The sequence below is a fragment of the Mastigoproctus giganteus genome, chromosome 5 (genome assembly GCF_048544385.1).
Source record: "Mastigoproctus giganteus isolate SK-2022 chromosome 5, ASM4854438v1, whole genome shotgun sequence".
NCBI lineage: Eukaryota > Metazoa > Arthropoda > Arachnida > Uropygi > Thelyphonidae > Mastigoproctus > Mastigoproctus giganteus.
In genome coordinates, this window is record NC_143579.1 from 195,888,014 (window position 1) to 195,911,812 (window position 23,799).

At 37.4% G+C, this 23,799-nt stretch overlaps 1 protein-coding gene across 2 annotated transcripts in view; it reads left to right on the top strand.

Moving 5' to 3' along the window:
- LOC150085967 (uncharacterized) overlaps positions 1-23,799 on the top strand; it is a 229,765-nt gene that overhangs the window by 200,332 nt on the left and 5,634 nt on the right. For both annotated transcript variants that reach the window (XM_090374316.1, XM_090374317.1), the window contains exons 18-21: positions 1,378-1,546; positions 3,574-3,674; positions 3,795-3,926; positions 13,638-13,713. In XM_090374316.1, coding sequence (XP_090230442.1) covers positions 1,378-1,546; positions 3,574-3,674; positions 3,795-3,926; positions 13,638-13,713 — 478 coding nt within the window. The remainder of the gene's footprint in view (positions 1-1,377; positions 1,547-3,573; positions 3,675-3,794; positions 3,927-13,637; positions 13,714-23,799) is intronic.

The following is a 23,799-nucleotide window of genomic DNA, read 5'->3' on the forward strand; positions in this document are numbered from 1 at the left end:
TTGCCTTGCTAGGGCAATGTGACCATGCCCGGTTTGGTAATGTTTGGCAACACTGTGCCATTGGGCAGCTGTATGAAACCAGTTATAGTTGGTATGTTGTCCTGTGCATGTGAGCTTACAATAAACTGATGGTGTTAGATGTGAACCCACCCTTTTGATCATGATAGCTAAACATCTAAAAATGGAAACCCTGCCAGCATTGGCCCACATTCTTCTCTCTTAGAACAGGTTATAGCTGGAATTCTATGAAGTTAATAACATTTAAATATAGAACCTCTAAGTATGAAATTACAAATTATATAATCTCCCCCAAAGAAATCCACATCTCCAACGAAGTGGATTAGAGATGGAGTAGGATTACAGTACTCTGCAGGGATTGTAATGCAGGCTACAATCCCTGCAGAGTTGATCCTCCAAACAGTGGAACTGTTTGGAGGATCAACTAAAAGGACATTGTGATGCTAAGAATGCTGATTTTGCCCATTCAGTAGTAGTCATGCATTATTGACAGGAAAGCCATAACTTCATGCCAAGCAATGCTTGCATAACAGATTATGCCTGCAGCTGGTTGGAGTCCCCATGCATCAGCTACTTGAGCTTCAATTAATAGGGATCTCAGAACATACATACATACATACATACATACATACATACATACATCTTGTTTTTGAGCCTTTGGTATTATATGAAGTAAGCAGATGTCCTTATTATTCTACCCCTTCATTTCCTTCCTCTTATTCTCCACATCACTTCTTCCTTCCCTTTCACTCCATGATTAACTTGCCACTCATACCCTGTATTTAAGCCAATGCTAACCACTCCTACTTTAGTAGGCCCCTCTGTAGCCAGGTGGGAAGGAGCAGCAGTGCGTAGCACACGCTTCTTGATTACACCGGGGTTCGAGCCCGTCACCACCAAATACGGAGGATGCGGAAAGGTCAGGGATTGACCACCGCATATTCTCGGAGCAATATGACCTTAGTTGCTAATGCTCCTAAAAACCAAACAACAACAACAACTCCTACTTTAGTTGATAAAAGCTCCAAAACCTATTGTATATTTATTTATTGCTTTTAGTTTTTTCATGTGTATTTTTAGCACTTTTAATCAGTGTATTTTGATTACTTTTATTCAATGTATTCTGTTTAACTTCATGAGTTTTAACTGTAAATACTGTGTAATTCTTTATTTCATAAAAAATATTTTGAAATGGTTGATATCTACAAGAAGTCATATGCATGAAGTTCTTAAGCAAAGCTCTTAAGTTACTGCTATTTGAGACATTCTCATGTTCATTTCATCAAAATCAAACTTTTAATTTAATAATTAAACACTTTATATGATCAATAATAATTTTTCTTGATATCTTTCACTTAGGTAACATATCAGCTTGGAGGCTGTATTGTTAATTCTCCCAAAGAATGCACCCACTTGGTAACAAGAAAATTTATGCGCACAGTAAAGTTCCTCTGTGCTATAAATGTAGCAAAATATGTATTGACACCAGAGTGGCTAAATGAGAGTGCAAGACAGAATAGATTTGTTGGTAAGCAAATTAATTACTGAAAACTATACTTTAAAATATAATATTGTATACTTGATTGTTATAGTTATTCAGCTCAGACATTTTAACTTGATTTTCATTGAGAAAAGGTTTTCTTTGTTTATTCATGCAGGTGTGAGTTTTATATTAAAATATTTTTCCAAATAGTATGTATATTAAATTGCTAAATGGTGCAAAGGTGATATTTTCAACATCTTTAAAAAAAAAAAAAAAAAAAAAAACCCTCAATCACCTAAAAATGATATTGCCTTGGCAGTAATTATCTACAACACGTGAAGGTAAACTTCAAGAGATCCAGTCATGTATTACTCCCCCTAAGATTTTATATTTGTGGTCCCTGATTCTTATCTCTCCTACCAGTGAGAATATCATTTTTAATAATTTATTAGTATTAATGTGGTGAAATGATGTAAAGAAGCAAGCTTATTCAGCATCAGCCAAAAATGAAAACAGTTATTCACTTCACTTGCCCATCCCTTGCACATAATTTAACCAGACCTTTAAATTTATTTGAACTACCCACTTCACAACACCACATTTCTTCCAAAAAAGCAAAAGCACATCTAACTTGCAAACTTCGTGTTTCCAATTTAAATTAACTGTGTGTGTGTGTGTGTGTGTGTGTGTGTGTGTGTGTGTGTGTGTGTGTGTGTGTGTGTGTGTGTGTGTCATCTGAGAAAGAATAAAGATGCCACCAGCATTTGGTTTACTTGGCTAATACAAAACTTTAAAAATGCTCCTGACTAATCTTGTTGCTCTTCTCTGCATCTGTTCCATCATATCTTTTCAGTCCATATTTGTATTGCAACAAATGTGAAAACATTAAACTTCTTATGCCAGCATCAATATTATTAATAAATATTAAAAATACTAAGGGACCCAACACCAAGGGCTCAGGGACCACTACTTATATTGTTATTGTTTGTTATTTGGTTTTTTTAGGAGCATTAGCAACTAAGGCCATATTGCTCCGGGAGATACGGTGGTCATTTCCTGACCTTTCCACATCTTCCGTATTTGGTGGTGACGGGCTCGAACACCGGTCTAATCAAGAAGCGTGTGCTACGCACCGCTGCTCCTTCCCACCTGGCTACGGAGGCGCCACTACTTATAGCATTAGTCCATGAAGACTAGTGGCTGTTAATAATCACTGTCTCTTATTACTCAGCCATCCCCTTTATGTATTGCAGTAACTTGCCTCCAGTGCCATGCTGTTCCAGTTTGTACAGTTGTTCATGTAGGACAGCATCAAGAGATTTACAGAAATCTGTGGATGTCAAAAATAATTTTTGCACCCAGTTCCTTTGTGACTGCCTCAGTAGCTAATTAGATTTGGCAGACAAGATCTCTCCTTAACAAAGCTACACTGTGATTTCCTTATAACTGCATTCCTGTCAAGGAAGCATTTTATCAAATTATGAGGCTGTTCCCCACAAAAATACATGGTCTGTGCTTTCAGCTGGCAGGCACGTTAAAGATAGCAAAACATGCACTTATATCTACAGCTTAAATTTTATGATTACATCTACAGTCGATAATCTAAGCTGAAATATCGAAATAGTATCTGACTTCTCTAGTAAATTGTTGCATTGGGCCAATGCAGCCTAGTAATAGGGATTATATTATACATGCTAGTTATGTTATGCAATCACCACTGTGCCGATATTTCTGCACAGTGGTGATTGCATTGAACATCTACTATAACATTTTCAGATTTTGTATTAAAAATATGAATAAAACAGCAACAGATTAACCAGTATGTTTCTTAATTTCTAATGCTTTTCACATCTTACAGCATGCATCCTTTCACGACCACACACTTCTTATGCCACTGCTATAATGCAGAAATAATGCATCTGGTGATCTTGATTGATTTGACATTTTTAATTAAAATTTGCCTTTTAAATTCAACTCTCAAGGAAAAATGCTTAATTAAAAAACACCTTGTATACATACGTAATAGATAAGAAAATGACTTATTAAACTTGTATAATTTGTTTAACATGCAGATGAAGATCCTTATGTCTTGTATGATCCAGAGGGTGAAAAACAGTTTGGATTTAGTTTAAGGCAAACACTTAACAGAACTGCTAGAAGTGGAATTTTCAAGGTATTTTAATGTTATCCTTTTTATTCTATGACTGTATAGTTTTATTTGAAGTAAATGCATTCACACCGCCACATCCACAAATTGGAAACTAAAATTTTGATTAAAAATTACATTTTTCAGGGAATAGTATTTTTTGTTACTCCCGGAGTTTTTCCCCCACCTCCTGTGTTAAAAGAAATTGTGGAATGTGGAATGGGCACAGTGGTACTGAAAAGAAGACCTACTAATCGTCAGATCATTGCAATGGCACAGGTTTGTATTTTTATTAGCTTAACTTTATGAAAGAAAGATTGCTTCATAAATATGGCTACCAGTTATTTTACTATTATGTGATGTAGCATCATATTATATTTAATGTACAGTAATACCCCGAAGTTACGCGATAGGTGGGTCCGACGAAAATCGCTTAAGTCGAATTCACGTAAGTCAGAGTACAACTTTGCATATACAACTTTCCAAAGACTAACAAAAACACTAGTTTAAATGAAAAATATTCAATAAAGTTGCAGTTATTTATACATATTAATACAAATTATGTATTAAAAAAATAAATGAGTTACGTAAAAAAGTTATTTCGACGTCGATGGCTTCATAAAATCTAACAAATTCGTCTGACGACACAGCGCCTTTTTTTTCATGCACAATTTCTTCGTAGCAAGCTAATAATTTTTTATTCCTTGCTTTGTAGCTATAACGCGTTCTTCGTTGGAGGCTGTTTTCTAAAATTTTTAAGCCCTTTTCAATTGAGCTGAGACCTTCTGTCAAGCTTGCAATTGTCAAGTGCTTTTCTGGTGGAACTGGGTCTGAAGTGTCGGATAATTCAGTGACGTTTTGCTCACGCATCTCTATGAGCTCATTCATTGTCAGCTCCTCACTATGTGAATCCAACAGCTCGTTGACATCATCACCATTGACTTCCAAATCTAATTGCCTGGCAAGATTAACAACTTCTATCATATGAGCGACATGATCAGTTTCTGGTGTTGTTTTCATCTCGTTTTTGAAAAAAAAATGGACAAAGTTTCTTCCAGACACCATTCAATGTTTTTTTGTGAATTTCATCCCAAGATTCTTCAATGATTCTTACGGCATCTAAAACATTGAATTGTTTCCAAAAGTCTTTAACAGATATCTCACTATTTTGTCTCATAGCTTCATTCAGACGTGCAAATGAACGCCTTGTGTAGTAGGCCTTGAATGTTTTGATGACTCCCTGGTCCATCGGTTGAAGCAAGCTGGTTGTGTTTGGAGGCAAAAACACAACTTCCACACGTCGGTTGAAATTAATTAGGGTGGCAGGAGGGTGACCGGGTGCTCTCACTCTCTGTCGTCGCACCGTACATCGATAGCATATGAAAAACGACCTTGAAGATAGTGGGCGGCAGTGTTGCCAAATGAAAAAATCAAGAACTGCGTAACTCCGAGTTCGCGTAAGTCGGGGTATTACTGTATTGGCATTTCAAAGTGCCTATGTTGGATATCTGCTCAGCTCCCATTTGCTGCACCAATACTTTTTGAGAGTTTTTTTTTTTTTTTTTTTTTTTTTGGGATTGAAATCTGAGTTACAGGTTTACCAAAGTAAATCGTTGATTGTCTTCAGGCCACAGCATATTATTCATTGCACTGTGTAATTGTATGTAGACTTCTGCATCTGTCAAAAAAAAAAAAAAACCCAGTGCAGTGACTGTCCAAAACTGTTTTGAACTTTTCCAAACTCTCTGCCACAACTACCTTCAGAGATAATTATTTTTTTCAGTGGTCTACAATGTTGCCTAAAGGTAATGTAGAAAATCCACCCACTTGGGAGGAGTCCCTCTGCATGAACAGAGGAACTCCTTCCAGTGGGTGGATTTTCATGAAATTTTGTATCTGGGTTTGTTAAAAATATTTGTTGAGCCAAATCCAAATTTAATTAAAATTGGACAAATAAAGTCCAGCAGTTATTTCTTTTTTTTTTTTCATACAAAGAGTATGGAAAAAAGAAATTCATATATTAAATGAAGTATGTTGGCTTTAGACAGTCCATGTGGGCTTTGCATGTATTGTTATGCAAGACTTGGGTGTGATATCGCTTGTGAAGTGTTACATATATACAGTGAGAAGAGACTTTAAAAAAAAAAAAAAAAAAACACAGTAATATGGGAGAATAGTAGTAAATATATATTGCAGTTCTAACTAAACTAAATGGCCAAGTTTAGAGAGTGTAAACCTATGCAATTTTATTAACTGTTCTATAAAGTTATTATCTTATTAATTAATTGATAAGAAAGTAACTATTTTTCTTTTCATTTATCACAGAAAATTGAAAAAATCATTTAATTTAAGAAAAAATCAAATGTACCTGAAGTGTAATGCACTGCCTACATTAATTAACTTGTTCAACATAATCTCCTAGAAGGAGCACACGTTTATCACATCTTTTCTTCCAAGCTGTGAATGCTGCTCTGATGGTTTGTTTGGGGGTGTGTTTGGCCCACTAGTAAATGGCTGAAATGCCATTTATAATGTGCTGAAAACATCGTCAGCTAGGAAAAATTCTGTCACAAAGAGCATCATTAATCATTGGAAACAACCAAAAGCCACTAGGTGCAATGTCAGGTGAGTTTGGAGGATATGGGATAACCTCTCTTTTTTTTCCTGTAAAAAAATATTTCACCATAGCAGCACAATGAGGCAGAGTTTTGTCCCGCTGGAATTCTTCTTGGATTTTTCCATTGTATCAACAGTTATCCTCGTCCTAACTTTATATATATATATAATTTTGTTCCTCCACTCTTTTCTGTTCTCCCAGTCTCCATTTTTCAATTTCCTCTTTTCCATAGCCCTTCACTCCCTCCATCCATGTGCTTCTAGGTCTTCCTCTCCTCTTCCTTCTAGGGGGTGTCCATTCCATTGTTTTTTTAGGTAATCTCTCTTCCCCCATTCTCATAACATGTCCATACCATTCTAATCTTTTTTGTTCTATTTTGTCAATGATGTTTATTTGAGTGTCTATTACTTTTCTTATGTCTTCATTCCTAACTCTTTCTAGTTTAGATCTTTGGGCTAATCTTCTCCAAAAATCCATCTTGACAGCTAGCAATTTCTTCTCTTGCTTTTCCTTTATAGTCCAAATCTCAGATCCATATAGTAAGATACTCTGAAAAATTGCATTATGTAATAATTGTTTGGTTTTTGGGAGCATAATATTGGATTCAACATTCCCAAGGCTTTTCTTCCCTCGTTAATTCTTCTTGTAATCTCATTTTCAGATGAACCGTCCATCTGCACAATAGCTCCTAGATATTTAAACTGCTTCACATTCATTATCTCTGTTCAATTTACACTCAAAATGGCCTCTGTTGAATTCATATATTCCGACTTATTAAAATTTATTGTCAAACCCCATTCTCTATATTGTTCCAATAGCTTTCTGCACATGTAGTCAGCATTCTCTGCATCCTGGTTTTTTCCATGGCACTCCACAGTATCTTTCTTGGGACACTGTCATAAGCTTTTTCCAAGTCAATAAACACTATTCCTATATCTTGTCCAGTAGGTTGGCATTTTTCCAGAATCTGCTTGACCGGGAATAAATGGTCAATACAGGACTGTCCAGCTGTAAATCCACACTGCTCCTCCAAAATCCTTATTTCTTTCTCTCGTTTAGTTTTCGGTATCCCACTAAAAAGCTCTGCAATTGGGTTAAAACACAGATTCCTCTGTAGTTTGAGCAATTTCTTCTATCCCCTTTCTTAAACACAGAAGTGATGTATCACAGTGTCATTTCTGATGGTATTTCTTCTCCTTTACATATTTTGTTAAATAGTCTTGTGAGTAGTGAGATGATTTTTCCTACTCTGTATTTTAGCAGCTCCATGTTCATTCCTCCAGGTCCAGGTGCCTTTCCATGTTTTTTTCCTTTTTTTACTTCTATTTCCACTTCCTCAAAGCTAATCCTTATTTCTTCTCCTGTCCAGGAAGTTTCAACTTGGTTATCTCTAAATTCCTCTCTGTTTTCACTCAGTAGTTCTCCATAATATCTATACCATTCTTCTAATTTTATTACACCCAGATTAACCTTTTGCTTATGTGATTGTTGCTTGCTCTTCAGTACCTTTCATGCTGCATCAGATCTCTCACATCCCATCTTGCTGTTTACTTCCGCACAGGTTCTATCCCATGCCTCATTTTTTGCTTTGTCAATTTTAGTCGTTACTACTTTATTTTTCTCTTAATATCTCCCTATATTCTCCCTACGTTCATCACTTTTAGAGCTAAGCCATCTGAGGTACGCATCCTTCATCAATTCTTTTAACTCTGAATTCATCCAGGTATTTGGTGTTTTTTTATCCATTCTGCCCAATACTTCTCCTGCAATCTTCATTACTGTTGTTTTTAAGTGCTCATAAATGTCATTTGTATTCTCTCTGTAGCTGTCATCTAATTTGTGGTTTAATCTTCTTCTGTAGAGATCTGCAATACTCTCCTTCTCTAGGGATTCAACATTAAACCTATATCATCAATTTGTTCATTTTTGGATTCGTAATTATTTCTTTCCTTTCCTTTTTGGTAGATCCACGAAAAAGCCAATGCGGCCTTCACCAGAAAGTGATCAGACCCACGGTTTGCTCCTCTTTGGACTCAAACATCTTTAGCCTGGATTGTACTTCGCTGCTTAAAACTTATAAAGTATATCATTGATTTCAGTTTTCTTGTTTCTTGTATCCATGTATACTTATGTATCTTCATTGTTGGAAAAAAGGATTACCAGTCTTCAGTTTGAGCTGTTCACACAATTCAATTTTTTTTTTTTTTTTTTTTTTTTTTATGTAACCCCAAACACGAGAAGTATTAGAACCTATAGTATTTAGTACCGTGCTTGGGTTGGAGGTTGAGAAGACGAAAGAATTATTTGTTGACATTGGACTTGAACTTCTGTAGACTGTAATTTTCAGGAAATACGTATGAAGGAAGGTTGTTCCAGAAAACGGCAGTCGAATGAATAAACGAGGAAGATGAAAAGTTGGTTCTGTGAGTTTGAAGTTCGACAGTAAATGAATGTTGGCTGGTGGCGGCACGTGTTCGGACTGTTTTGAAAGAGAGACCAGGAATTATAAAGCCAATTCAGAAGAACAGTGCCCATGGAAGTATCTGTAGAACAGGTATGCAGCAGAAACAGTACGTCTATGGGAGAGAGAGTGGAGAGACTCTGTTAGAGATGAATCATTAATTAACCTAACTGCCCCTCTTCTGAATGGAATCAAGAAGCCTGAGAGAGGTTTTGGGGACACCACCCCATATGTGGGAACAATATTCCATGGCAGGGCGGATTTGCGATTTATACAGAGTGAGCAGCTGTTTGAAAGAAAAGTAACGCCGAGAGCAAAAGAGAAAACAAAGTTTTTTAGATGCCGAGGAAGCAATATTTGTAATGTGCTTGTGCCAAGAGAGATTAGAAGTCAGGGTAATCCCCAAAAGAGATGTATCATTTTGCCTAGAAATCGGAGTGTCACTAAAGATAAGCATAGGAGCAGAAGAATCCTTTTTGCGAGATATAAGACAAGACTGAGTTTTAGAAGGGTTGAAATCAACTAAGTTGTCTTTTCCCCACTGGAGAATTACCTGAAGATCGGTATTTAAGGAATTGGCAGCAGATTTTCGAGAAGTTGAAGCTGATTGAGGAGGACAAGGTTTCTTAAAATGGAAAGTGGAATGCAATGTGTTATCATCGGCAAAACTATGGATAGGATTTCCAGTCAATGGAAGAAGGTCATTAATATACAAGAGGAAAATATTCGGGGAAAGAACTGAACCTTGGGGGACACTGGCATTAGTGGAGAAGTTAGAAGACAGAGCCATCTACCATCACCGGAGAGAAAACTGGATAACCAATTACTAAAAACAGTTGGCAAACCTTAAGATGGAAGCTTGTTTAGAAGACCTTTATGCCAAACACGATTGAAAGCCTTTGAGATGTCAAGAGCAATTACTTGTGTTCCACTGAACCTTTCCATTGAATTAGTCCATAAATGGGTAACATAAGCCAGAATATCACCAGTGGATCGACATTGACGGAATCCATACTGGCGATCGTTGATCAGACGGAAGGTTTCTAGGTAGTTTAAGAGTTGGCGGTTAATTGATTTCTCCATTTCTTTAGAAAGAGTAGAAGTAATTGCAATGGGACGATAATTAGATGGGAGGGATTTGTCACCCTTTTTAGGAACTGGCTGGATATGAGAAAATTTCCAATCAGAAGGAAAAACACCTTTGGAATAAGAAAGTGAAAAAAGGCGGCAAAGAATAGGAATAAGTTCAGGAGCACAGGTTTTGAGAACAAGTGGAGAAATACCATCAGGATCTGGAGCTTTCTTAGCATCAAGATTCGTCAAAATCCTTCTGACATCCTTTTGACGGAAGACCACAGGAGGCATTGAATGGAGTGTGTTGGGAATGGTAGGAGGTGTTTTACCAAGATCATTAATACATGAGTTGGAAGAAAAATGGGATGCTAGCAGGTCAGCTTTATCCTTGGCTGAAGTGACAACAGAACCATCTGGTTTGGACAGAGGTGGGAGCAGAGAGGGACAAAAGTTGCGGCCAATAGCTTTGGCAAGAGACCAGAATGCTCGGCTACCATTATGGCAAGAAGCAAGTTTTCTACTCTTAGCCTGTTCAAACTCTAGTTTTGATTGATTAATAACTGCTTTACAATTGTTGCGAGCTTTGGTGTAGGCAGAAAATGAAACTGGAGAATTAGAAACAAGCCAATTATGATATGCAACATTCTTCTCTTGAACAGCCTTAGCACATTTATTGAAAAACCAAGGTTTAGATAAAGGACAAGATTTTAAAGTGGAGTGTGGGATAAAGGATTCCATTCCTGCAAGAATACTCTCACTGACACGATCTGAGCAAACGTTGACATCAGAAGTTTTGAAACAGTAATCCTACCAAGGAAAAGAAGTCTCGCAGGTCATCCCATTTTGCATTCTTGTAATGCCAAACACGAAGTTCAGAATAGCCATGAGATAAAAGTTCCATTGGAGAAGAGACAATCACAAAGTTGTGATCTGAAGTGCCTAAAGGACCTGTCACTTCGACCGCATACTTAGAAGGGTTGTTTGTGAGAAAAAGATCAAGCGTATTGGCTGTATGATTAGGATTCTCCAGTATTCTTGTTGGTAAATGAACAATCTGTGCAAGGTCATTAGTAATTGCAAAAGCCTGAGCATCTCGACCAGCTGGGTCGATGTGACTAGAAAACGGAAGCCAGCTGGAGTTGTGAACATTAAAATCACCAAGGAAAATTACTTCACGTTAGGAAAGTTGGACTGGAGAAAGTCAAGTTGCAAAGAGAGGAAGTCAAAGAGCTCCAAGTGATTAGTGGAGTTGGGAGAATGGTAGAGACAACAGATGAATTTGACACAATGAGGTAGAGAGATTTTAAGCCAGAGAAGATCAAAGAGAGGAGATTCCAAATTGCCATGTCTATGACAGGAAATATCAGAACGGACATATGCACAAGTACCACCTTTGAGGCGAAAGGAATCATACAGTGAATAATTTGGGCATCTGAGATGAGCAGTAGTTGAATCAACCGATAACTGAGATTCTGTCAGAAAAAGTACATGGGGTTTGGCAGACTGCAAGTGGAAAGGGACATCGTTGAGATTAGAATTGAGACCACGTATATCTGTGAAATGAATTAGGAAGTGCTTGGGAGGTTTAGATCTTTTTGCAGATAAGCTTACTCTATTAGTTCTCTTACTCTATTACATGGTGTATTCAATAGTAAGAAAATGTGGGTGGGACATGTATGAAGTAATGAAATTTTTGGATATGGTATACACATGGTAAGAATATACCCAGATCTTTGACATAACGTGGCCTCGACAACGCTCCTCGCATACACACTACTCGGACTCCCTCCAGTCACTATCTGGCAGAGTAGAGGTAGCAAGATTATACACTAGCTGATCCGGAAGTCTCCTAGAGAGTTACCAATAGGTTCGTCCAGTGTACTAACTAGCAGCCAGCCTGCGAACACCGTTTTAGAGCTGTAACCTCAATATGTAAGGAAGATTTTATCTCGTCATGATGTTCGTCATAACCTCAAAAGTCATCAATCATACTGCATGATGGAAGAGATAGGGAAGGGTTGACCGGAACTTAGCTCTAGAGACTAAACATGGGTTCCACCACTTCAAGCCTGCAATAAGCAAAGTGGTGGTATTGCACTGGTTGATGAGAGTTATCTACTACTTAGTGCTGCCTGGTAACATAGAGTGGTGGCATTCCTCCATGTGGTGGCCGCCACATCTCGACCCCTGCTTACGTTCGTTCACACCTGGGTGGTCACCCACCATGTACTTGTGCATGGAGGTTATACCCAGGATTACTAACAGTCCCTCCATCGTGAAGGTGCAAGCAAAGGATTTGGCTGTCACAGACCGTCCAGACTTCACCGAAATTGGGTCCACTTGACTTGAGTGTCACTCGAATATCAGTTTCATCAGCGTTTTAGACTCCCAGGTAGCAAGTACAGCTTGTCTGGCATATCTGAGAGAATGTCTGTGATAACCTCAAGGACCAAATAACCTCTCTTCATTGAGGACAATTAACCTCTCTTCATTGTCGTTCTTTACATTTTCTCCAAATCTTCCTAAAACTTTACTATCTTCAGCCTGTAAAACTCTTGAGTTCAAGTCTCCTATCAAAAAGTGTCCTAGTGCTTAGGATGTCTTCCATAATTTTTTTGATTCTTTTATGTATTAATATGGAAACTTCTGCCTTGGCTCTCCTATGTCTATCAACACCACTCCACAGATGGACGTACTCTCCAATCGTTTCCTCACCCTTTCCTTTCTTCTTTGTTTCCGACAAAACAATCACATCCATTCCTAATTCATTCGATTCTGATAAAACTTGACCCTGGCTTGTATTTAAACCCTGTACATTCCGGCATCCAATATTCAAAATCCGTTTTCCTTTTCCATTTCATCTCCAAGTTTTCTGTCTGGCTTTTTCTTTGTTAGGTCTTTTAGCTTTGCTGTGTTTTTACGATGAATGGGGAGCTAGCCCGCTGCATCAACCCCCAACCTGGAGGGCCAGGGTAACTCTGTTAGTTTGGCTCCTCACTATAGATCTGCCCGGCTTGGGTGGCCCTACTAGTAGCAAGCTACCACTGATATAGCTCTATAGTTCATTTCATATAGCTCTATAGCCCCCTACCCACCAATGACAAGGTTGGAGATACCTGCAATGGGGCCTGCTGGAATTGAATGTAGAAATATCTTGGGGAAGACATTAGCAGGAGGTAGGAGCATGTGTGAATTGTGTGCGTGAAGTGTGCTTCTAAAAGTAAGGAAGAATGTTAATTAACTTGAATGCTTTCTTTCAGATAAAGGATGGAATTCTTGGGGGATCCATTCGAAAATGTGGAGAGGTTGTAAAACAGTATTTTGTGGTGGTGGGAGAGGTACTTAATGTTGAAAATTTAGCATTTAGGATAAATCAGGTCTGTGTTGTTAAATGGCCCAAGTGCAGCAGATTATCTTTTGTGGAAATAAGATATGATTGGGCTTTAGGTGTGCAGTTAACTAAACTTTTCATCTCCTTTTGGAAAGTGGCCTACAGATCAGCATTTTATAAAACTGGTGCTGGACATTGCACTTTCCTGAATTTGTGTGAATATTTCATACAAATACTATTATCTACAAGTTGACAAAATCAAGAATACAAGTATTTTATCGCTTGGTATGCTCTGGCTTGTCAGTAATTTGTTTAAATGATGCCAGTTTTACTAAATAAATAAATAAATATATATATATATATATATAAAATTACTGATAAGAATCTTACCAAATGAATTCTTTTCCAAGTCTATTAATTTAATTAATTAATAGACTTGGAATTTAATTAATTAATTTTGTAAAAGGAGTTTTATCCTATTCTTGATTATTTTTTCTCCTTTTATAGGCTGGAACCAAATTCCTAGTAATTACCTGTGATAATGATCTCCACTTATGCAAAGACTACCTCTCTAGAAAAATTGGTGGGTACATTTTGTTTATACATAATCAAATGCAAATAAATATGGTCCCCATCACAATCAAAGTTTTGTAATCTGCTTTGGTACTATATCAGAACTTTAATTATGTTTTATTATGATTTTGAGATTATACATCAGGAGTTTGGCAAAGGATGCTAAGAAAAACAGCAAGGATTTCTATACTTATACAAACTCTAAAAGGAAAGGGGTGAATCTGATTGGTCCACTTGATATCAATGGTTCGACTGTTGATGATCCTGCTCAGATAGTAAAAAAAAAAAAAATGAGTATTTTGCATCTACATTTTCACACATGAGGAGTTATTAAGGTTTGAAAATGCCAGAAGGTTATCAAATTTTAGCAGGGTGCTTAATGATTTTGTAATAACTAAAAGTGGAGGAGGGAAAAAAGCAAAAAGTGGAGGAGAAATTGTTGAAGTTAAACATAAGAAAGGCACCTGGGGTGGATGGGATCTATCCAGTTATATTAAAGGATTCAGGGGAGGTCCCCACGGATTGGAGATGTGCAAATGTATCCCCAATTCATAAAGGGGGATCGAAGGGTGACACGAGTAATTATAGACCAATTAGTTTTACTTCTGTTCTGGGTAAAATAATGGAGTCACTGGTTAAAGATGCATTGCAAGATCATCTAGACAAGACTGCAGCAATAATTCAGACACAGCATGGGTTTGTTAAGGGAAAGTCTTTTCTGACAAATTTGATAGGATATTATGATGTGGTTACAAAGGAACTGGATGCAAAAAAATAATTTTGATATCATATACTTGGATTTCAGGACAGCTTTTGACACTGTTGCACATGGAAGACTACTGTACAAATTGGAGCAGAATGGTATTAAGGGTAAGTTGCTACAATGGATAAAAGGATGGTTTAGTGGGAGAAGACAGAAGGTGGTAATCAATGGGTGCTGCTCTTCGTGGACTCCCCCTGGGTTCGGAGTTGGGCCCATTGTTGTTTTTGGTATTTATCAATGATATTGATGAAGGTATATATTAGGGTTAATGTCTAAGTTTGCAGATGATACGAAGGTTGGCAGGGTTGTTAATGACAGTAATGATAGTACGCTACTGCAACCGGATCTGGAAAAGTTGAGCAAATGGGCTGAGAAGTGGCAACTGAAGTTTAACATTGACAAATGCAAAGTACTGCATATGGGTAGAAGTAACCCCAGTGGAACGTACCAACTGTTTGGTACTACACTTAAGGTGGTAGAAAATGAAAAAGACCTGTAGTAATTGTGCAGTCAGATATGAAGTTTTCTGAGCAATGCAGACAGGCTGCCAGGGCAGGTCATGGAGTTTTGTCAATGATATACAGGAATTTTGCTAGCAGAGAAAAGGAGGTGATTGTCCCTCTGTATAAAGAAATGGTCAGGCCACACCTTGAGTACTGTGTACAGGTCTAGAGGCCTCATTTTAGGAAGGATGTAGATTTGCTTGAGTGTATATAGAGAAGGGCAAGAAGATTGGTGAGGGGAATGAAGGGATCCTCTTACCAAGAGAAGCTTATGTTCTGCAAATTGCAGCTGCTGGGAACTAGGCACCTGCAAGGTGATCTGATGAGCACGCTGAATTCTGATGGGATTCTTCCACTTGTTCAGACTACGAACCTAAGGGGGCATAAATTCAAATTGAGGAAAGACAGATGTAGAATGACTGATGCTGCATAAGCTCATACACTTGCTTTCTTGCATCACATGCCACTACTACTACTTATAGAAATATTTTTTCCGACATCTCATTTGTGTTGTCCAGGTGCCCAGCATTCACAGATTTCAACCTTCTATTTTCCAAAGACCTTTCTGTTCAGTGATTATGCAGAACATAATGCATGTAGAAAGGGCTGCTGGATGCACATGTATGCATTCTGTATTATATGAATAATTTTCAATCCCACTTATAGTTTCCTATGTATAGCATATAGCGCCCTCACTCATTTCATATACCTCTTTCTTATAAGTACTTGCCCAGTACCTCCTTCCTTCTCACCCTCCACATGCCTAGTTTATTCCAAAAGTAACAATAACTCTGACTAAAGGCAAATTTTTTTGCATCTCTGCAATAAGATATGTTCATGTGAGATCAAACCTCTGATCAAGTCACATGATGAATGGATCGCAACAGTGTTAATTTACTGATTAGTATTGACTGCATGAATCATAAAAAACAAATGCATAGAAAATGAAATTTTATTTCATTAATTCCTGGCTTGTAGCCATGAAAGGGTGTTGTATACAGCATGTGCCTTATGTATGCAATAAAGAGTTCTTCTAATTTCACTTCAGGGAAGATATTGGTTTGCTTGAAGGGGTACAAAGAAGAGCAGAAAAGGTAGCTGCGGATGCAGAGATATTCTTACAAGGAAAGTATCCAGTTTTGTAAACTGCAGATTTTGGAAACTAGACATCTATGTGAGAATCTGATCGGGATGTTTAAGTCCTTAAAGGGTTGAACACACTTAATGATGGGAGCATATTTTCTCTCTTTAGAGAAAGATTATCTTCAGTCTATAATCTAAATCTACGTCCTCTCTACAAGAGGACGTAGATTTAGATTGTAGACTGAAGATAATTGCCTTTAGTCAGCATGGATAGCTATTGGAACAAGTTGTCATGTAGCCTGAAGAGTCTGAGCTTATATAGATTTATAGAGGGATAAATATGTGGAAGATGTAGAAGAGACAAACTTTTTTTTTTTTTTTATGGAAAATGGTACATAAGCTTTCTTCCTTCTCAGAGCTTATATAAATTTGTAGAGGACAGTACAGATATTTGGACATAGAAAGTTTGAAGATAAAATTAGAAAGACAAACGTTTTTGATAGCAGATGCTACATGAGCTTGCTTCCATGTTTTTACGTGCCCCGATGGACATTTATGTAATTTTTGTGAAAAGAAACACGTTTTTGCATAATTCAGTCAAAAATATACCCTGCAATTTACACACTCCTGCATCCATAATGTAAGAGTCCACTTTATTGGTTGCATAACTTCACTGTCTTTGGCCTTCAGAAAAGTTATTGAAATATGGACTCCACAAGTTGGCAAAAGTGTTCCACAGGATGATAGCCCATGCAGACTTGATCACATTTTACAGATTCCTCAGATTTAATGGCAATGGATCTTTACTACAAACAGCTATTTCCACCTTATCCCACAGGTGCTCAGTCAGGTTGAGATCTCATGAATGACCAGGCCAGCAAAGTGTAGTCACCCTCATACCTCTGAAATCATTCTCAAATGACCCATGCCTTGTGACATGGTGCATTATCCTGATGGAAGCAACCAGCAGGATAATGCACCATAAATAAACTGAGCATAAAGGGATGCACCTAGTTGTTAGCAACAGTGCTCACGGCTGTGGCGTTTATATGTTCATTCACCAGTATTCCTTTATAGTTATGAATCTGTGCCACATCTGATGTCATCTGCCATACTGTACTCAAAGTTGCTTGGGTTTAAGTGTTAGCACTGTATGGCAGTTGACAGAAATATATCCATGTATCCATGTATACTTATGTATCTTCATTGTTGGAAAAAAGGATTACCAGTCTTCAGTTTCCAACCACCTATTTTATATAACCTGGTACATGACACAGTCTCACAGATTAGATTCTTTGTATGATAAGCATGTAGCTAACAAACTTGCCACTCAGCGTATATGTGGTTAAAGCTTATTTAACTTATATGCACAGATAATTTCCCCACTATGGTTGGATTTGTGTTATTTACATTGTAAAAAAATATTTATAATCCAAAAACAATTTGGGTAATTCCAATCTTTCTTAAATAATTCAGTTTCTAACTCACCATGGAGGGTGGTCAGTTTCTAACTCACCACTCATACTACTTGGTGTATGTGTAACAAACAACTTAATAACAAACAAAGTAAATGGCAAGTGACCCTACCCTGGTAAACCTGAGTTAATGTGCAGCCAGCTCTTATTATTGCTCCCTTTTATTTCTCTTTCTAGACTCTTAAAGTCATAAAGTTGGTGGTGTGTCATAAAATTAACAAATCACAGTAATTGAACTTGCCTGCACCCTTCTTTATGTTTGTTATTTGGTTTTTAGGAGCATTAGCAACTAAGGACATATTGCTCCGGGGATATGCGGTGGTCATTCCCTGACCTTTCCGCATGCTCCATAGTTGGTGGTCACTGGCTCGAACCCCAGTCTAACTAATCAAGAAGTGTGTGCTACGCACTGCTGCTCCTGCCCCACCTGGCTACCGAGGTGCCATACCCTTTTTTTTTTTTTTTTTTTTTTAATGTCACTCTTGGCATGGGCTCTCTAATTCATTAGAGAATTCTGTCACTTAAACAATAACAGACACAGACTGCATCTAATTGTAGTTTAGTGTAGAAGAAGGAACAAATTATCAAAGAACTGGAGAACAGTATGAAAAGAAATGTTTGACATTGTCAAGGAAGTTGGATATTAGCCAGTTCATTATTATCAGTATTGAAAAATAAGAGTAAAGTTTTGGAGAGCTGCAGTGGAATTGTAACTTGGAAGAGATTTTGTGTTACCTGACAATGAGGATATTAAGAACTGCATTTAAATGTGGTTCAAAACAAGTAAGAGCTAACAGTATCCCATTGTCACTAACTTTGCCTTGAGTTACGGCTGAATTATATGGAAAACAGTGTGAGCTTGATAACTGCAAAGCTAGTACAGGATGGCTTTCTGGTTTTAAGAAAAGAAATGACAAATCTGTGGAGAATCAATATTAAATAGTAATGAATGTATGCCACATTTGGCCTAGGATTACCACCACCCCTGTGATGTTTTTAATGTAGATGAAATGGAGCTATTTTAAAAATGTTTTCCCAAGAAAACATTTGCATTCAAAAGTGGTGTATGTGAGAAAAGAAGAACAAAGAGGAGAGCTAGCATGGAGCTACCATGCTGATTTAATCATTATTAAATAAGCGTGGCTTAATGTGGTTTAAAGGTGTAAAACTTTACTAGTTAACTATGTATTGAACAAAAAATTACGGATGATCATTGAACTGTTGGAAAAATCAGTTTAACAGAAATATATCATTACCTCTTCTGAATATGATATCAGAAAATATTGTGTTCAGAATACATGGATCAGGAATGAACCAAAATTTTAAACAGCTTTATTGGCATTTTGTTATAAATAAAATTGTACATGAAATTGATAAAATATGAGTCAATTTGAAGTTTCAAGACGCATGCAGGCTGATTAAGAGTTTTACAAGAAGTCTCATCTAAAAAAGTTGTTTTAAGAAAGAAGGTTTTAAACATTATGGTACCTGTCTTCAATCTACAATCTTGGAAAATTCAGAAGAGCTTCTAAACATATGAGGAGTGGCAAACTTTATTGAAGCTTGCCGATACAAAATTTTATAAACTATGTGAATGGTGTTGAAAATTCATGCCACTGTGTGACTTGAAGTCACAATACAGTGACATGAAGATGCACAGCAACCTCATTGGGAATTGCACATTTTGTATCATTGGTGTATTGTTTATTTTATTTATTTATAGTTTAGGGCTAAAGCCTCAGGTTATGTAAATAGTTAACTAATGTACAAGTTAGTGCAATTGCATCATTTCAATACATAGCCAACTACTTAAGTAGTTATAAATTGGCATCATTAAGTGTATCTCATATTGTGAATACCTTCACAACAAGTTGCCATGATATTGCACTACCTCGAATAACTTCACCATAGGAGAAAAAGACTATTGTTGCTTATTCTCAGTGGATACCATCATCCATACGGCACCGTTTCGGATCTTATTGGCTCCTCATCAGTTCAGGTGCCCTGGTGTTGCAATGATGACAACCGAGTTGCGAACTATAAATCCACAATATGAGAGATGCCTGCTGGTGTGGAGTAATTTAGATTACGATATAGTTTAGGGCTAAAGCCTCAGGTTAAGTAAAGAGTTAAGTACTGAAATGATGCAATTGCACTATCTTGTACATTTATTTATTTATTTATTTATTTTCAGCAGTGTAAACAAAATGGCTTACATGTTCACCTTAATGCAAATTACAGTTATGTGAATTCTCCATAATTCTGCAAGCAAATCTTATAGATGTTGATATAAATATAAAATTAAGTGGCCATATACTGGTATCATTTACTGTTTGAAAATAGCAAACTGTGCAAATTATACAAGTGTGCTATATGAAATGGAAAATTTGCATATAGCTTCTTTCAATTTTGTTATACAATGTTTGCCTGTAGTTGGTTTTGGCAGCCTTTTCAAATTAAATGAGCTATTCACGTTGCACTATACAGCATTTCACTGTAAAAGTATTTCAAATAATCCATACTAAAAATGCAGTAGAACAGTAGTGACTTTTAGAACAGAAGGATTATTCAAAATGCAAGTCAAAGCGACTTGCATTTTGAATAATCCAGTATAAAATTAATGAGGGTATAATATACTGTATATGGATGTATGTTGGGATGATGCACATACTTTTGGAAGGGCAATGACTTCAAGATTATATTATATCATATCGTTGTATTTTGCTATCAATTACTATATGCTGTTTGTGGTGATATTATCTTTCTTACTTTGAAAATGATACTACAGTAAAATCTTGTTAATACAAACTTGGTTTATACAAAGTACTCGTTTATATTAAGCATACCATTCCCCTGCAAAAGAATAGGCTTTTCTATGAAAATATATTCGTGTATTACAAAGTTCGTTTTCACCCCAAGAGAAATAAATATTGTTATTTTGTATGTGTAGTACAAATCTTGGCACAACTGTCTGATTATTGCCTCTGTCCACCTGGTTCCCTGAAGGATGGCACTGGCTTGTTAGAAATTTTTGTGTAAACAAAACCAGTTTATTGTAGCTACAACATAAGTGCATTCAGAAAAACATCATTGTTAAAGATGAGACATTTAAATTAACAAAAGAATAAAAACAGTTTTTCTAAGTTGTTTACATACTCTCCAAGGGATTAAAATCAGTTGCAATTGTTACGCCAGTTCAAAGAGTCTTTTGCTACAGTATACAGTAATCTGTTTTTTGTGCCATTTTATATAAGTTGATGTCTTTTTCAGAACTTGTGTCTTTAAATTAATTTAAAGTTTGTACATATTAAATCTCATCTGGTAGTGTTATGGTTAAAAATGTAAACTGACAAAATTAAGCCTGGAAATTAAACTGAAAATTATAAAGAGGCTGATAGAATTGAACTTAGCAACACAGACATTGCAAAGGAATACAACATACCTTTACCTACTTCATTTATAATACTGAAAAAAACTTGAAGTGTGTGTCAGTGGAGCAGGGATTAAAAACAGATGAATTCCTAATTCAAAACACAAGCAGCTTGAAACAAAAATTTCGAGTGGTATCAACAGATGTGTGCATCTAATTTGCCAATATCAGGTCCGAATTTGCAAGAAAAGTGACTTCAAATGCAGCAGTGGCTGACTCAAAAGATTTAAAGATGGGAATAACTTGGTTTCATGAAATGTTTGCAGAGAGTCTGGATTAGTCGACAAAAAGTGGGGGCTGCAGACTGGTTGTGTTCTTTAACGTCCATTCTTTAAAAATATGAGGCAAATGATATTTTTAATCTTGACTAGGCAGGACAATCACTTTTTAAATTAATTTTATAATTTGCTGCCAAACAAAACATTAGCTGTTTAAGGAGAGTCTGTCATGGTGGAAAATTAAGTAAACAAAGACTCACTGTTCTGTTATGCTGCAATTCAAATGGCAATACAAAACTATACCCACTTGTGATTTGTAAGTTTTCCAAGCCAATATGATTTAAAGAAGTTAACCAACCTCCCAGTGATTATGTGGGTATTGGAAGTGCTTAGTTTATGGTCAAATTTTTTCAGTAGTAGTAGTAGTGGCATGTGATGCAAGAAAGCAAGTGTATGAGCTTATGCAGCATCAGCCAAAAAAAAAAAAATTACAAAACAATTCCCTCTAAATGTTTGTCCAGTTCCTTTTTAAATTAATTTAACCTATCAACTTCCACGACAGATGGAAGTTTGTTCCAGCAATTAACCACCCACTGGCTAAAGGCAAATTTCCGCACATCAATTCTATATCTGTCTTTCCTCAATTTGAATTTATGTCCCCTTAGTTTCGTAATCTGGACAAGTGGAAGAATCTCATCAGAATTCAACGTGCTCAACCCATTCAAGGCCTTATACACCTCAATCAGATCACCTGGCAGGTGCCTAGTCTCCAGCCGCTTCAATTTGCAGAACTTAAGCCTCTCTTGGTAAGAGGATCCCTTCATTCCCCCTCACCAATCTTCTTGCCATTCTCTGTACACGCTCAAGCAAATCTACATCCTTCCTAAAATGAGGTCACCAGACCTGTACCCAAGGCATGGCCTGCCATTGCCTTATACAAAGGGTACTAGGAAAGTTTTGCAATATGACGCAACAATGAATCACAGGAAGCTGCTTGTTGCTGCATGTTGAGACATGTTCATACGTGCATAGTAGCTGCCGCGCCAAGTCGATGGGCTCAGTTATTCATTAGTAGTGAGAGTGTAAAGTGCTTGCGATGGCATCGTGGTCACGAAATGAGATAAGGACAGTTTTGCGGTATAATTTCGTGCGTGGTTTAACCATAGACCAGTGCTTAGAAGAAATGACTCTTGCACGAGATGATGATTGTCCACATCATACAACGATATTCAGGTGGTATAGAGAATTCCAAAGGGGAAATTTCACTCTGGAGGATTCTGAGAGGCCGGGAAGGCCACGAACGTCAGTTACGGAGGAAAACGTTACTGCTGTGAGGAAAATGCTTGACGAAAACAGGCGAGTGACCTACCAACAGATAGAGGATACTTTGGGCCTAAATGCACCAGCAATTCATTCGATTCTGCAAGATCATTTGCATGTGAAGAAACTTTGTTCTCTCTGGATGCCGCATCAACTGACTGAAGAGCAGATGACACGACGTGTGACTTGGTGCCGGGAGACGTTAAAAAAGTTTGATAAGGGACAATCTCGGTATGTGAACAACATCGTGACAGGTGACGAGACTTGGCTGTACTATTACGATCTGCCGACCAAGGCTCAAAACAAAGTTTGGGTCTTTGATGATGACGACACACCCGTAATTGTCAGAAAATCCCGATCTGTAAAGAAGAAAATGATAGCTGTATTTTTCAAATCGAGTGGAATTGTGGAACGTGTCGTTTTGGACACGCAGAAGACAGTCACAGCTAAGTGGTATACTGAACAATGCCTGCCTAAAGTCATTGGATCTATGAAGAACCTGCGGCCAAAGTCAAGAATGGACACCTGGTACCTCCATCACAAAAATGCTGCAGCTCACCGCGCCAAAGCCTGCACCGAATATTTGACCACGACAGGACTGAAACTTCTCGAGCACCCTCCCTACAGGCCAGACCTTGCTCCCTGTGACTTTGCACTGTTCCTGCATTTGAAAATGAAGCTAAAAGGGAGGCGGTTTTCCAGTGATGAGGACCTTCTACGGGCTTGGGACAACGAGTGTGCTTTACTCCCTAGTGAAACTTGGCAGAACTGGTTTAAAGATTGGTTTCGGAGGATGGAGAGGTGTATTGAATGTAGAGGAAATTACTTTGAAAAAATTAAATAAACAAAGCTGTATTGCAAAACTTTCCTAGTACCCTTTGTACAGAGGGACAATCACCTCCTTTTCCCTGGTAGCAAAATACCTGTATATCATTGACAAAACCCCATGACCTGCCCTAGCAGCATGTCTGCATTGCTCAGAAAACTTCATATTTGACTGCACAACTGTCACAGGTCTTTTTCATTTTATACCACCTTAAGTGTAGTACCACACAGTTGGTATGTTTCTCTGGGGTTACTTCTACCCATATGCAGTACTTTGCATTTGTCAATGTTAAACTTCAGTTGCCACTTCTCAGCCCATCTGCCCAAATTTTCTAGATCCTGTTGCAGTAGCACACTGCCATTACTGTCATTAACAACCCTGCCAACCTTTGTATCATCTGCAAACTTCGACATTAAGCCTGATATACCTTCATCAATATCATTGATAAATATACAAAACAACAGTGGACCTAACACCG